At 44.7% G+C, this 16,527-nt stretch overlaps 1 protein-coding gene across 3 annotated transcripts in view; it reads left to right on the forward strand.

Annotated features, from left to right (window-relative positions):
* The window catches only part of REG4 (regenerating family member 4), a 130,010-nt gene that overhangs the window by 104,823 nt on the left and 8,660 nt on the right, over positions 1-16,527 (forward strand). For all 3 annotated transcript variants that reach the window (XM_069645928.1, XM_069645929.1, XM_069645927.1), the window contains exons 2-4: positions 5,240-5,321; positions 7,117-7,214; positions 16,313-16,450. In XM_069645928.1, coding sequence (XP_069502029.1) covers positions 5,258-5,321; positions 7,117-7,214; positions 16,313-16,450 — 300 coding nt within the window. In that variant the 5' untranslated portion in view covers positions 5,240-5,257. The remainder of the gene's footprint in view (positions 1-5,239; positions 5,322-7,116; positions 7,215-16,312; positions 16,451-16,527) is intronic.

Consider the following 16,527-nt stretch of genomic DNA (forward strand, 5'->3'; position numbering starts at 1 on the left):
TCTGGGTAAATTTCAGCCGTAATTAAGGGTGCAACGGTATTGCCTTTTCAGGGACAGCATTTGGGAATGTACCAATACCCTTTGCAAGTGGGGAACTGACCTCTCTCATCTTGTCACATCCACCTTTCATTTTCTCATTCTACCGCCTCCATTTCAACCTCTCCCCTTCATGTACACATTTCTTACCACAATTGTCGTACACTCTCACCTCCCTGCTTCTCATTCTCTCTCTCTCAATTTACCTCTTTCCACTCCTTGGCAGCCTCTGTCCTCCTTTTAACCCTTTCTCTCTCAGTTTATCCCACCCATCTCAATGTGTCTTTTCTGTAATCGTGCCCCTACCTCTCTCTCATTCTGGAACGTTCCCCTCATTTTACCTCTACATCTCTGAATGTCCCTGGCAGACACACTTAGCTATCGTTATATCGTTCATATGTGTATTGCAAACAGTTCAGGACATTTCTGTTTCTCTCCTCCCACCCCATCCTTCTCTTTCAGTTTCCCTTTAATTTCCAATGCCACCCCCAGTACCTATTTATCTCCTGCTTAACTGTTTCCCCCTCCAGCCTCCACCATTCTCTATTCATCAGTCTAAATGTAACTTCCACCTCTACTCTCCTACCAGAGCTTTAAACTAACCCGTGACTCTCAGGTTTGGCTCGCCAAAAAAGAACAAACCCTCAAGGCCGCAAACCATGTCAGGCAACCCGCGAGCAGGGCAGGCTGAAACAAATGTAATAACTTACTAAAGTGAAGGTCTTTTTACATGCAAAGCGAGGCTTTCATCTCTGTACAATGGCTTTACTGAGGTCTGCTTCTGCCAGTGACAGAGCTTTCACCTCCTGTGATCTCCTAAAGCTAACAGATTTCACAGCCCAGAAGTGCGTAGCCTTGATGCCACAAAAGTGCTTCTTCGAAGGCAGACACATAAGTTAGTTATTGATGGAGCTGGATTGAAAAACAATATGCTAATTTCTATAAATAAATCATGCACTGATATATTAGTGTTTACAATTGGGTTAATTGTATGCCCAGATCATTGTGTTGGCCCCATCACTACATATTTTGATTACTTATGTTTGAATTTGTCAAGAAAGTCACTACTAGTGAACGCACATTCTCAGAACAGTTTTTCCCAAGAACACAAGGTACTCCAACCCCATCACTTCCAATGGCCTATCAAAGGGCAAACCGGAAGTACAATGCAGTGCACACTGTAGCTGAATGATGCAAATAAGATGACGTGCTTCTCTATCAAACTAATCACAAATCACAACTAATTGTCACCTCTATTCAGACCCTCCAGGTTACATCGATTTTGCAATCCCACATAATGCAGTGAAATTTGGCGTTTTTCAAAAAAGGCACAAAAACAGCAGTTTTTCAAAAAACATCAGTGAAAAACAGCAGTTCTTTGAAAAAAAGAAACCAAGGGGACAAATTCTCCAAACCTTTTTGGGCACAATTAATGAAATGCACATCTCATTACTTGTGCCCAAAAAAGAGCAGTCCAATCACAAAGCGCTTCTGAAAGCGCGCATCTTATATGCACCCATTCAGATGGCCCTTTTCACCTCTTTCAGCATTCACGCAAATCAGGGGGCTTTTCTGTGCATTTAAAAGCGCATCACGAATTCAAAAAACGAATTAAAAAAACAGGATGCACTTTTAAATGTGCAGAAAGGGCAACCCCATGTGTCTGCTTTCAATAGGCGCAGGGGGTGCGGACTGCATGACAGGGTCTTTCCTGCAACTTTATTTTTTAAGTGTGACAGCAGAAGTATGAACCACTGATCCCTCACTTGCATTTCTGTTCCTGAAATGGGATAGAAATGTGTTTTTTAGTTGCATTTTACAGAGATGGGCTCCTGAAGGGCCCATCATGGTGAAATGCGCTGGGAGCTAATGTATTTAAGGCGGCTGGCCAGCACATCATTTACGCTACAGCTCACTGCCCTGGAAATATGCAGGTCACCTTTGAGAATAAGGTGACCTGCTAATGTCCAAAATCGGGTTATCTAAAAGCAGAATACACTCTGCTCTACTTTTAGATGCCCCATTTTTGAGGATCTGGGCCAAAATCAAAATTAAAAAATAAGAATAAATGGTCACAATATGTGGGGGGCGGCGGGGGGCGGCAGGAGAGGGATATGGAGTGATGGGCCATATGGGGAGTAATAGGCAAGAAAGCAGAGGGAGAGCAGTGGGCCAGAAGGGGAAGCAGTGGGCCAGAGGTGGAGTGGTGGGCCAGAAATCAGAGAGGTAGCGCAGGCTACATGGGAGCAGTGGGCCAGAAAGCGGAGAGGGGGTAGTTGGGCGGAAAGAGGGAATGAGCTGCAGATTGGAAACAAGGATGAGGGAAGAGTGCAATAGAAAGGGAGAAAGGATGCAAAAATAGCAAGAAAGAATTAAGATCTGTGGACTGCGGGAGGAATAGGGAACGTTGGAGTGTGACAGAGACCGGGGAGAGTGTGAGTTGTGAGGTGGCAATGTGATAGAGCATGTAACTATGCAGGTGAATGAGACATTTTTTTTCTCTTTTCTTCTATTTTTAGTGAGACATCTATGTTAGTAAAATTGTATATCATGATCTGAGTTTCGACTTTTCTTGTTTTGTATTAATATGCTTTTGTTTGTGCGGATTTATTTATTTGATTTTTTTTGTATCAAATTAAATTGTAAAAGTTGATTATATCAGCTAAAAATAATTTAAAAAAATAAATAAAATTTGGGAGTGTAAGTTGTAATGAGGAATTGGCAAGTGTGAGGGGTGTTGGTGGGAAACGTGTGTTGGTGTTTGGGGGATTAGAGAGTATAGGAGGGAAATATTTTCCCCATTACCACTGATAATGATCAATAAAGTTGATAATATTAAATTAAATAGGCATGCGCATTAAACCAAATATGTAGAGCAAAACAGATACTGTTCTGTCGAGCAGGGGAAATCTAGGACTCTTCCTATCAAATGTATCCGAAAGGTACAAATAATGACAACATGGCTCTCTTGCAGCCTCACACACTGCCTCTCTACTGCAATGTGCCAATCTTACACCCTCCAGTCATTAAGAAATGTGCCGCTAAAATGCTGCAATAAGTACAAATTTGTGTCAAAACATTTGCTTTTTTGTGCCACAAAGTTTTCCATTTCACACCGCAATATCCTGCAGAATCTGTTATTTGGGGAAAATACACTTATCAATGCTATTGGACAGTATTACAAAAATGTCAATAAAAGGGAACTGTGCTTGTTTCTAATTATAATGGAATTGTCCTCAATGTGGTGGGTTCATAGAAATGATGCACTTTTTTGGAGTGCAGGCTATGGGAGTGTGAGCAATGCATAAGGGACCCTCAAGCCGGAAGTTGGCATCTATGTCCTGCTCCATCTCTCCCACTTAACATCACAAGTCCACTCCTCCCTCTCGTTACCTAAGCTCTATTTCACTTTATTTCACATCTCCACCACACATTCGTTCACCCCTCAGTTTCTCCTCCCACCTATTTCTCTACTTTCCTCACATCTTTTTCCCGGTAGTCTCTTTCACGTGTCTCCCAGTTTTCCTCTCATGCCAACGTCTCTCATTCTCTCACTGCTTCCATCTCACCTCCACCCGTGACCCTCGTCTTCTCTCCCACCCTCCTCTCACCATGCCATGGTTGCCTTCGTGTCGACCTCTCACCTTTCCTCCGCTCCACTCCCCAGTCTCCCCCAATGTGCAGCACTGCCTATCCTTTACCGAACATACACAAAGTCCAAGAGGGTAATGGGGCTTCTGGTTACAGACAGATCGGTTCTATGTCATTTCATCGATGGGTGAAATTTCAATGAGATTTTTTCCAAGTATTTTTCATCAAAAAAACTCATTGAAATTGATTGATTTTTTTTTTTTGGGGGGGTTCCCCCATAGCCCCATCCCCTATTATTTTTTACCTATCCTGACCACCCCCACCCTTATACTTGTCCAACCCCCCCCCTAAATATTTCGATTCGTTTTTTCAGAAAAATGTATTCGGAAAAAAACCCATTGAAATTTCACCCATCGACAAATCAACAATGATTAGCCACATAAAGAGATCCAGGGGATGCTATGGGGAGACAGATCAATGGAGATTGTCACCATATGGGCTTCTGGTACCTACGGTCATATTGCCCCTATAATCACTGTAAAGAGATGGCCAGGCATGGTGGGCATTATTGCAATAGTAGCAGCTTAAGCTTTTTTCAAAAACAACTGTTCACAAAAGCACCGCGTGCATACATAAAATACAATTACATCTCAACACTTAAAATACGAAATGAAACATGTGAAAAACGAAATATATCCCCTTTCCGTGAGGAATTAACCCTTAGAATAAAATATGCACTTCATCAATAACACTTTAACTAAAACAAGAGCAAAATGAATTAACTAAAATAAACACTACTCGTATGTATGCGCGATATATCCCTGCTGTTCATAGTTACCTCTGTATAATTCTGCAAAGCTGGTTTGTACAGTCTTCCTGTCGACAGGACATGCGCACAAGAGCGAAATAATTACACATCATTTGATAATTGGCGAGGGGCAAACTTGATGGAACCGGTGACGTCAGCTGCCGGAAATGTGCAGACCGGATATGTCTTAGTCCTTTACTTCAGAGGTGTTCAGATTGGCTGGCTCTGGTGCTCGTCATATGCATGGGCATTTATTGGCAGATGCGATGGCTTTGGTGAGTTTTACCACTTATCACTGTCTATATTTCTATGTCAAGGTCACTCAGAATGCCACTCAGATGGCGGGATGATTCAAACCAAGCTCTCCTGCTTCCTATTTAAGAGGTTCTATGTCATTTCAACACCTTTTTATTCCGCTGAGTATTTTGCCGCCGATTTTTGGCCGCAAAAAAACTCATCAAATGTTTTATTTATTTGGGGGCGTTCCCCTCCAATCCCCTCTTTCCCAGTTATTTACTACCTATTTCCTACAGCCCCCTACCCTTTGGATTACTTCACCCAACCCCCACACCCATTTGTTTCGATACATTTTTTTGACCAAAAATCGGCAGCAAAAAACTCCACGAAAAACCGCTGGCGATGAATGAACATCGTACCATTTTAAGAACACCAGCAAGCCTGTATCTGTGAATAAGGAGGGAGCGTAGAGGACTAGAGCATGGGTAGATGGGAATGCCACTGCCACTGGAGGGTGGCTGTCTGCACTGTTGATAATGTCACTTTTTGGCTTGTTTTGTTTTTCAGGGAGAAACCTCGAACATTATGGCATCAACAGGGCTTGTGCTGCTGCTGCTGAGCTGTGTGGCTCTCACAGAAGTTCTGGGCAGTGAGTATTCAAGTCAAAAAAGTTTATTTCGGATTCCAAAAATCCATAAAACACATAAAGCCAACAAAATACATACAATGAATAAAACCCATCCTTTAAGAGCATCCACAAGAAACACATAATATACTTCCAATACTGATACAATTTAGAACATATCTAAAAACAATATGCCCTGTTCAAAACCATTCAACATAGAGTTCAGCGGCATTCCTCACCCTGAATCCTTAGTATCCCCTTTCTAAAATACATCACTCTTTTCAGATAGGTAAGTAATGCCCTTGCAACCAAAACAGAGTCTGCACTTAAAAGAAATAAAATAGCTTCTCTGTAATGGCGAATCTTAGACTCCCTAAGAACTGGAATTAATGTCGCTCTCCTTATCCCGGTGTACCCCGGGCAAAATATGAACAGATGTGGCACATTTTCAGTACTATACCCACACACCGGGCAGGCAGCGGAATCCGGATAACCTTTCCATTTCGCTGTGTTCCCTCGTAAGAGGAGACAGTCGAACCTTGGCCGAGTGATTAACCAACAGTCTTTTTTATGGACACCCCAGATTAAATACAGTATTTACCAGGCACTCATCATACCTAGAAGCCAGCAATGGCGTCATTTCAGCTGATGGTGATGAAATCTCTTCATAAACATATGCACTTTCCTTGCCCGCTGCTGCCCAGTAGATCACAGCCTGAGAGCCCAGGCGTGTATGCAGCAAGAAACCACAACCCTCTTACCACTGGCAGAGAAAGTCTGTGAAATAACCTTGGGATCTGGCACAAAATTCAGACAAAATGCCATTCATGCCATTATCCTCTCCCCACTCAAATCCACGGTTTATTAGTGCTGTCAGGAACAGACGAAAGATGCTATGTTAAAAAGCCATTACTGCCCTCAGCATTAAAGTGTTTTCGGTCTTCTATTACTGCTATTTCTGACAATATATAGAGCCAGTGGCTCTGAATGCCGAAGACCCATGGCCACTCCCCAAATTGTAAAACAAAAGAGTTGATGGCTGGAAGGTTTAGAAATAATCTTAACCTCTGGCATTGCTCTGGGCGACCATCCACACCATTGTTCTTCGTCTGCCATGGCATTACAGAAGGAGAACGACTGTATGCAAATCAGGCTTGGTCCCGCCCCAAAAGGGGCAGTCCAGCCCAAACTGCTTGGTCACATTCCTTTTACACGAGACCACAAGCAGACCCAGACATGTTTCGGCCTCGATGGGCGTCATCAGTGAGGAGTAGCGTATGTTTCTAGGCCCAGAACTCACGGGTTGCATGTCTGGGCATACCCGTTGCACAGGGTAACTTATGTAAAACAAAAGAGGTGATGGTTGGAAGGTTTAGAATTACTCTTAACTGCTGGTATTGCTCTGGGCAACCCTCCAGACCATCGTTCTTCACCTGCCAAGCCGTTACGGTAAATTTTCCAAATGGTGCCGGAAACTGACATTTCACCCTGAATCTGTACATTCTACACCTGAATTCTCATGCGTGTCATTCTCTGCTCTCACAGAGCTCAGTTTATTGGTAAAATGTTGATGCCCCCCAACCTATTAAAAATGTATAATAATGACACAAGAGTTGACTCCCTCGCCCACTACTCATGTCTGCAGGCAAAAACCTCTCTTCTTAAATCAGGATTATGATCCACGAGTCCGGGCATAGTATGTTGAGGAAAATGCTCGCCACTCCACGTGTATAGACAGCTGTCTTTAGACCCTTTGCATGCATTTTAATCGCCCAAAATGATTGTCGGAGATGACATCTGTGGCTTTCCTTCCAAAAAGGTCCGATGGCTCGATCCAGCTGCCCTCCCGGATGGTTTTACTACAAGGCCAACTGCTATGGATACTTCCGATTTGATGCTTCATGGTCTGAGGCTGAAGTGAGTACCCACCCAGAGGGATATTGTTGGGCTGATAATGAAGAGGTTCTGATAAGGATAATGAGGCTGGTCTGATGCGTGCGCTGGTGGATAATGGGGGAGGGCTCGTAAGGCTGTCTACGAGCTGATGATGATGGATGCGTCATACAGTTAGGTGAGATGGGTAATGATGACGTACACATAGGGCTCATCAATGGGATGACATAAATTGAGGGTACAGGGACATGCCAATGTGCACGTAATGTTGGCGGTCGGGTGAGGATAATAACAGGGTTACGATTTCAGTGATCTCAAGGGGCCCGATATGCTCATAATCATGTACAACCATCAGGGCTATGGAATGGTTGACGACAACGGAGGCCTCACCCTTTTCACAGGGCTATCGATATGATGATAATAATGGAGGTTTTGAGAGGGATACAAATGGATAAAGAACAATCCATTAAATAACAATGTGTATTTGATGTATAGAGCATGCACAGAAAATGTTATTGCTTCTCGGCACTTGGCAGCAGCAGAACAGAGTGTGGTTACATTCCCCCGTGGAAGGGAAGGAAGAGCGTTGGTAGGCTGGTGCAGGTCATGGACGTGGGTGTGTGAGGTGGATACGACGGAGCAATGGTTATAGTGCTGTGCTTGACCATCATAATGCAGGTTGGGTGGTCAGTGCTTCCCAGAAGACACACATTCTTCATCTGCAAATTTCTGGGAGTTCAGGTTGAGGGGCGTCCCAGGAATCGGGATCTGAGGCTAATTGTTCCTGTGTGAAGGCGATCACAACATGTGGGCTTCTATTGCAGTGCAGAATTGATTACTTGAATGACCAAAATGATTTATATGGGTGAGCAGTCCAGGGGCTAACAGAAATCCCCTGTTGCCTCTGCTCGTGCAGGAGCGAGGGGTTGTGGTCAGGAGGTTGGCGTGGGATGAGTGGAAGGTCATCAAAGCATGGCAGCGGTGCCTTTTCTGTTTCTGGCAATGTGCCACTTGGCCATTTAAGTTTTTGAAGGCCAGTCACAGCCTCAATGGAATAGTAATTATTGGGATCTCAGAAAACTACTGATGAACAATCATGGTGGTCCCATGGGGCTAATCGCAATATAGGCCTCATAGCACTATCCGAAAATGTTGGGCTCTGTGTGTTAATGATGAAGGTCTCATGGCACCCTTGATGGGGCAATAATAATGGAGGTCTCATATCACCATTGATTGAACGATAATGATGGCGGACTCACAGCACCACTGATTTGTCTGTAGTGATGGAGGAATCATAGGGCTACTAATGATTGAAGTCTTAAATGGACACTGATGGCCAATGGTAGAGGTGTCATTATGCTATCAAGAAATGATAATAATGGATAATAACCAACAGTGGTTTAATAATGAAAGAGGTCTAATTGGCTATCAATATCGTAATAATACATGACCTCTCGCAGAGTTATCATTTGTTGGTAATGACATGTATGAATGGCAATTGATCACCTGAATACAGCGCCTTTGACATGAAGCTGCCGTGGCGGCCAGAAGTAACAGAGATTTTAGAGGACATGAAATTAGCTGAAAGTGATTGCGTTATCATTGGTCTATTGATGGGCCAATCATGTGGAGGTCTTATATATCCATCACCAAGTTCAAAGAACTCTTGATGGGCTGATAACATGTGAGGTCTTAGAGGACTTAGAAAAGTTTGGCAAATTGTGATGGTCCCATAGGGCTGACAACGGGTTGATACTAGTTAAGGTCTTATTGATCAATGAATGAATGTTATGTTATCTAATGATACATTCAGTTTGTGAACCACATCTCTGCCATTTACACAACTTCTAGCACTGCTGATTTTCATGTGTGATCACTGAATTCCGGCGAGTCAAGGTGAGTCGCAGGGCTGGGTGACCAGGCTCCTATAGCGCAATAGGGCAATGTCCGAACCAAAAACGCAAAATGCTATTGTGGGCCAGTTTTTTTGGTCAAAGTGGGCCACGTTTTTGGTCATTGCCGGACAGTTTGATGAGTTACTTCACTTAGCAGCTAGTCGTTTCGACCATTATTGTTGAATAAATATTCTTTAAATTGCACAATTTGCATCACATTTTATCAAAAAAGTTTGCTTGGGTACTATTCAAATAGTCTGTCACAAAAGCAATGAATTGCCGCTTGCAATTGTAGTGCTTGAGACAGTTTTATGCCCCAGTCCTACCCTGTGGGTGAAGTCACAGTCCTGGAAGGAATGAAGAAACACAGTTGCCCTCCTATCACCTTTCAGTCCAGGTTTGTGAGGGCGTGGTTCTGGCAGCAGGTCATAATCATAATGGCCATCCCCATCACCTTGAAGTCTGTGCATGTGGAGGTGACGGGTATGCGTCTGCGTGATTTTTGTCTGGCAATGATGATCTTCTTGTGTGACCCCAGAGTTCTCAGACTGTGGAAGTAAATCAATGTGCATTTGTGGGGTTTGCGAGGGCACAGTCCTGGTAGGAGTTCAGACGGTTCTATGTGAAATGACCTTTGTTTAAAGGTCTCAAGACAAAAAGAATGATTAACTTTGACCGATTTTCTTTTGATCGGAAAACCGTCATTGTAAAGGCATTTTTCTCTTGAGACCTTTAAAATGTGGTTTTTCCTTTTTTTTTATATTCAGGGGGTTTCACCTCCCAAGCCTCCCATTGTTCTTAGCCTCCTATTCCCACCACCTCCACCCTCTCCCGCAGGATTTCAGTCCCAGTCCCCCCACCCTCCCACTCCCACCACCGAAACCAAAACACATACATACAACACACACACCATGCACACACACACACACACTTACCTGTTTCCCTCACTCTCTACTTTCTGGTCCCGCAGAGCCTGTCAGACCTTGCGCGCACTCCTGTGCGGCAGGGGCGTGACAGTCCGCTTTAGAAAGACGGCTCAGTGCATTCACGGACCAGTCTTTCAAAAGCGACCTTTTAGTGAAAAGATCTTTATAAAAATATCTTTTCACTGGGAACGGTTCAGACACTAGATTGTCTTCCCTACCTTGCAGGAAGAGTGAGTACAGCTCATTAAAAGCAAGACACGTTTAGACATTTCGAACATACACTGAGTCCCTTTCTTAATTCTTCTTTTGCTACCCTTCATTTCCACCACAACTACTCCCATCATTGTCGTCCTCAAACCTCCCCCATTCTCATCTATTAGCATGCAGCTCCTAATTTCACTGATATCAAACTCTTTCTATTTTTCTCTCTCTCTCTCTTTCTCTCTCTCTCTCTCTCCCCCCCTCGCCCCCTCCTTGTCAAATAGATGCTCTGTACAAGGTATGCAACAAGGATCAGAAAATGTCAGGTAAATGGCAGTGAATGCATGGGACCTTACCGCATTCCTTAAGTGAAGGGTTGTATTGCATTGAATTGTATTTTATTTTATATAGTGCCTTACGCCAAATTGCTATACATAAGAACAAAAAAACAGTACAAATAATGAAATCAATATTTAAAACACAGAAGCCTCATTACAACCCGGGCGGTAGCTGTGCCGGTAAAAACGGCAGGCTGCCGCCAGAGTTGTGTTTTTTTCCAGCGCCTGGCTTTAGGGAATCACTGGGGTCCATCAAGCCAGTCACCGGAAAATGTTACTCCCATTCCCATTTGAGCCCCATAGGACTCAATGGGAATGGGGAGGACGGAAGCACTGTGTGCCACAGTGCCGGTGCTTCCGTCAAAGTCTGCGGGCGGGTGCTGTTCCACCCGCCAGGTCAGACCGGGCGGGCGGGATGGCACCCGGCCTGCAGAACTTGGAGTGTGCCGGTCCGGTAACAACGCTGCCGCTAGCTTACCGGCACCGTTGTTCCCGGACCGGCATGCTCATAATGAGGCCCAGAGTATTTCAGCAAATGCAAAAAAGAATCCTCATTAACCAGATAAGAGAAGATGGGATCATAGAGAGACCCGAAAAGATGAATAGACAGAGGTGGAGCGAAGAGAGAGAGAGGCAGTGTATTCCAGTTTAAGGGTGCTAGAAGAGAAAAAGACCGTAAACGAGATTGAGCACAGTGGGACTACAAGAAGATAGTGAGAAGCAGACCGAATACGAGCGAGAGGGGAGATAGAAAGAAACAACCGAAGAAAGATAGGGGGGAGCAAGACCATAGAGAGCTTTAAAAACGAAACATCAAAAATTAAACTTTAGACGGTGATGAAACTATGTTAGGCAGGAACTCTTTGGTTAAGATATGATAATTGCAGGTTCCCACGTTCCATTCCCAATATAAAGGGTGGACGGCTGGGAGGTGTCTCAATCCTCACTCTGACTTGGACAGGTGCTGTGCCAGTGAGGCTTGTTTGGACATTACCACCGGGGCAATTTCTGCCAGGAGGAGAACGGTTTCCCAGGTAATCGTCGGGTCAGTGGGGCCTGCCCTGGGTCCTCCAACAGGCCTTAAGCACACAAAATGTCCTGTTTGCCCAAAGCAGACCCCGCCCATACAGCACACGCGAGGCCACAAGGCCCACATGTAGCCAACAGGCAATATATCTTTCCCCTTGTCTGTGATGCCTACATTCACCTCATGTTGAACGACAAAGCTTCGTAGGCAGGCATTGCATTTCTGTATGTGACTGCAGCAGAACCAAGGCAGCTGCGACACAGCGAGCCATATGCTGGGGGGAAAGGGGGAAAAGTGATTAGGTGGGCAGGCCCACGGCTAAAGTGGGTTTCTTTGTTATGACACAACAGCAAATGTTCCCAATAGGGTTTGAATGTAGGGCATGTCACAGAAGCTGGAAAGCCAGGACAGGAATGTCTACATCATAGGAATGAAGAGGTGTCAATATGAAGGAATCCGTGAGTCTGGAATTACAGCAGAAAAAACAAGCCTAGCTTGCCCCTACAAAAAACACCAGATGGTTTTAATTGCGTTTTCTCCCTGAAATCATGTACTGCGGCACACGGAGCAACCGTACTGATGCCACATGAGGCCCTTGCATTGGCGCAAAGGTGAACCCAAATATCGGTGCTGTGATTCTTCCCCAGTAGCAATGTGATCCCCTGCACTGATGCTATAGTGAACCTCTAGAATGGTGCAACATTGAATCCCTGCACTGGGGATAACTTATATTGGTGGATATTCCCATGCACTGGTGCCAAAGTAAACCCTGCTCCGGTCCAGTGCCACAGTGGACCCCTTAACTTTTGTCACAGTGAACCCTTGTACTGGTGACAAAGTGAAACCCTATACTGGCACAATATTTGACTCCTGCACTGGTGCCATATTGAACCCCCGGTGCCAAAGCGAACTACTGTACTGGAGCACACTAAATCCCTGCTTTGGTAGCATTTGGTCACATCTGCGCTTGTGCCATCGGGAACCCCTGTACTGGTGCCCAAGCGAGCCACCATCCTGATTCAGAAGTGACCCCTTGGACTGCTTCAATATAGAACTCTTGCTGCTGTGCCATATTGCACTCCTGTAGTAGTGCTGTACAATTAAGAACCCCTGTGCTGTTGCCAATTGGAACCCCTTTTACTGGTGCCATACTGAACCACTTAGCTTGCATCGATGTGAACATGTGCACCAGTACCAGGGCAGCAGCCCTACACCAGTAACCAGAGGGAGCCCCTTCAGTAGTTCCATATTGAAGCCCTGTATTTGTGCACAGTTTCACCTGTGTGCTGACACTCACGTGAAACCCGCTTTTACTTGTACTATAGTGAACATATGCACTAGCGAAATAGTAACTGACTGAACTGGTGGTGCTGTAATGAACTCTGTTGGTGGTGCCAAAGTGAACCCTTGTACTGTTAGAATGTTATTCCAGATAATTGACAGAGTCAACACCTGCACTGTTCCCGGGACCATGAAAATGGCACAGTTGTATATTGCAGATTTCAATGTATACAAATGTATGTCTCAATTTGCTCTCAAGGGGTTAACGATAATTGAGATCTCACCAGGATATCGATGAAATGATAATGATGGCAGGTGCATGGGTCTACCATGAGATAACGGAGATCATGTGGGGCTATACCCAACATTGATATACAAGGATGAAGTCTAATCTGCCACTATGTAGTCAAATGGCTCGGGAGGATAGCTCAGGGGCAAAGGGCTCTCCTCGGAAGCAAAACGACATGGAGCAACGCAGGCTCGATCCCTGCCTCTGTGCTTAGAAACCCTCTGAGTATTAAGCACGTTATAAATAACCAATTACAATCCAATTACAAATGCTTTCATGAGACTGTCACTGAAATTATAATAACAGAGCTCACCTCAGGCCATTAATTGGCTTATAAGAATGTGGTTGCTTAGAGATGTTGATTGGATCATAAAGATGGAGCACTCTTATAAAGGTAGATGAAGATGGAGGTCTCAAGGGACTATTGGAGGGTTGATAATGACAGCTGTCTCACTGTCAAGGTCTTGATAACAGTGCAGGCCACATAGAGTTACTGCTAGGGTTATAATAATGTAGCTCTGGCTGAGATTTTGAATGGTTAATATTGAAGGAGATTTGATAGGGCTATAAATGCGATGGGAATGATTGAGCTTGCACATGTTTACTGATGGGCTGAAATCGATGGACAGTCTCTTAAGCAGTTTCTAATGGCTATCCATGGGGGATCGCGGAATTCCCATACGGACCATCAGCTTGATAGTGATGGAAATTGTGTTTAACTGTAGATATGAAGAACCATTGCAGGAGGGTCTGAGGAGAATGAGTGCAGGTGTTGTGGATCCTGGCAGTATCTCACTGATGTTAGTCAGTGCCCTGGAGAATTCTGAACAATACATGACATTGTTTTTAGATTTTTTTTTAAAATGGCAGTTTGGTCATAAAAATTGGCTTTTTTAACTAAAACCTTTAACTTTAGATTGGTATTGTCATTTGTGTCCTGAGAAAAGATAGTTGCAGGATTCCAAAACTGTTGACCACCATTTTCGTTTGACATGTTTTACAATTTGCTCTTTATCATATGTGATTAAATGTATTTGTTCATGGTTTAAATTGGCTTTGTTTTATATCTCCTCTTATTGTGCTGACATGTGTGTATGACATCCCACACCAACATAAAGAGCTACGCCAAGATTGTTTGAGCCACTCTAGCCATATATAAAAGAAGGCTGCTAAGAGTTTATTGCTTCGCCGGGGCACGCGTATTGAGGCGCCTGGAGAGTTTCGAGACCCTGCATGTGCAACCCTTCAGGGCGCCAGGCCGCCTAAACTTAGCACAGGCAAAACCGCCACCCCAATAGGCAGTCCTATAGGGGACACTGGTGGATAACCATGGAAATCTGATGGGACTGTGAATGGATTTGTTGTGATAGGATTATGTGGGAATGTGATGATAAATTAGGTCTCGCTAATGGTGGGCAAATATCTGCTGGGGGTAGGAATGTGTGTGTTGTGTTGACGTTGCTGATTTGTGGAATTGATCTGCTGGGCTAGTAATGGTGTAGGCCTGTCGATGGCAGGAATGGTGTCAAAGTGCCCCTGTTCTCATGGGAGGAATAGATGTGCTATCCAATGGCGGAAATCCCGTTGACATGGGAATAACTTTGGGGTCATGAAGGCGGCCATTTTCCAGTGGTGGATATGAACGGGGTCTGCTGATAAGTATGTATGCCGTGTCACTGGATGCCTTAAGGGGGTGAGAGTGGATCTATCCTGTGATTGGGGGTTGGACACGCCTGAAGCTGGTGGAACAGTGTGCATTTACAGATGGAAATGGTGGTATGGCTGGCATAGATGTTTTGAATTAATGGCGGCTGATGGAGGCAGATGTGGGAATTAGTGTGTGTTGGTGACTGTTAACATTTACTGGTGGCAGTAATTAATGTATGAGCTTATGATGGTCGTGGCCTGCTTTTCATGTTATGGAGATAAATGGTGGCAAGGACATGTCATATGTGTTTATGTTACTATATGTATTCTGGTGATAAGAATGCACCGGTCAATACATCTATGCATTTATCATATTTTTTTATTTTATTTTAAAAAAGTACAATAAATAAATAAATATGATAAATGCACCCCTCTTAGGTGCCAACACTAAAAACAAGTAATATCTCCCCAGATGAAGAAATGTAGCCTAAATCCCACCATCCAGGTAACTTTTGCCAAGTTCCCGGATTTAAGATTGGAAGCAAATCAACAGGAAAGGTTGTGCTGAAGCTGTGTTTAATTGTGGGAATGACAGTGAGTTGTTAATGTCAGTGGGGAGGGTCTACTGGTCATGGTAATTGTCAGGATGTCAGGGCCTCTGTAGGGCTGCCGCTGTATTGGGGGCGGAGAGGGGGGTTGAGTACTGAAAAGGGAGCCAGAGCATGTAGTAAGGTTAATCACTCGTTATTACTGACTACTTTGTGTGCATGGTCGTCGTGGAGAGTGATCATATCAGTGAGCAAATTGCCACCATCTGTGACTCCCCTATCCCGGTGATGGAGGGGGGCGATGAGGCCGGGCACTGCGAGACTAAGAGGATAGCCTGTACGACAGCCAGGCGTTATCCGGTGGCTGGAGCATAGGCTTTGCAGTCCTTACTGACGCGGTGGCGGGTGGCTAGCACAGGGAACTGCTGGTGTGGAGGTTCTGAAAGAACAAGACAGAACAGCAATGTGCGGTGTACCCGGATGAAAGGAGAGAACGGGCGGAGACTCGCTCCATGGTGGTGGAGTGAGTTCCTGTCAGTACTCTTTTGTTAAATGCTCCACATCTTCCGCTTCCCAGCTCCACGTACGTGCATTGGCCGCGGCCAGAGATTACAGATGATGCACACCTTTCTAGATGACTGCTGTGCATCCCTTGACAATGATGGCGATGAATAGTTGATGATAATTGAAGGATCTAGTGTAGTGTGCGATGCTATCAGGCTTGTCATAACCAATGCCTGCTGCGGAAGGAATTTAAGTGGGTGGTGGGAAACCGTGGATGCCTGCTGGTGGTAGAATGGAGGTGACAGGTTGATGGTGGTGGTTTTGGTTTCCCGGTTGGATGCTGGTGGTGGTCATTCACATAGACGCGGGTGAATGAGGAGAATCAGCATCTGCTGATCTTGGGAATATCTGTAGTTTGATTGAAACATGAATGTATTTAATTGTGTTTTTGTTCCTATTTCCACAGTTTGAGTGCCAGGACTATGGACATGGGGCACACCTGGCTTCCATCCTCGATGATTCGGAGGCCAGCATCATTGCCAGTCACATTTCGGCTTATCAGAAATCCCACCCTGTGTGGATTGGACTCCATGACCCAGAAAAGGTACAGAACCTCAGATTAGCACAATGAGAGAAAAGCCAAGGCAAGCTGTGCATCCCTTCCATATTGTCTTCTCTAGG

Source organism: Ambystoma mexicanum, chromosome 2p, assembly GCF_040938575.1.
Source record: "Ambystoma mexicanum isolate Mex_15411 chromosome 2p, UKY_AmexF1_1, whole genome shotgun sequence".
NCBI lineage: Eukaryota > Metazoa > Chordata > Amphibia > Caudata > Ambystomatidae > Ambystoma > Ambystoma mexicanum.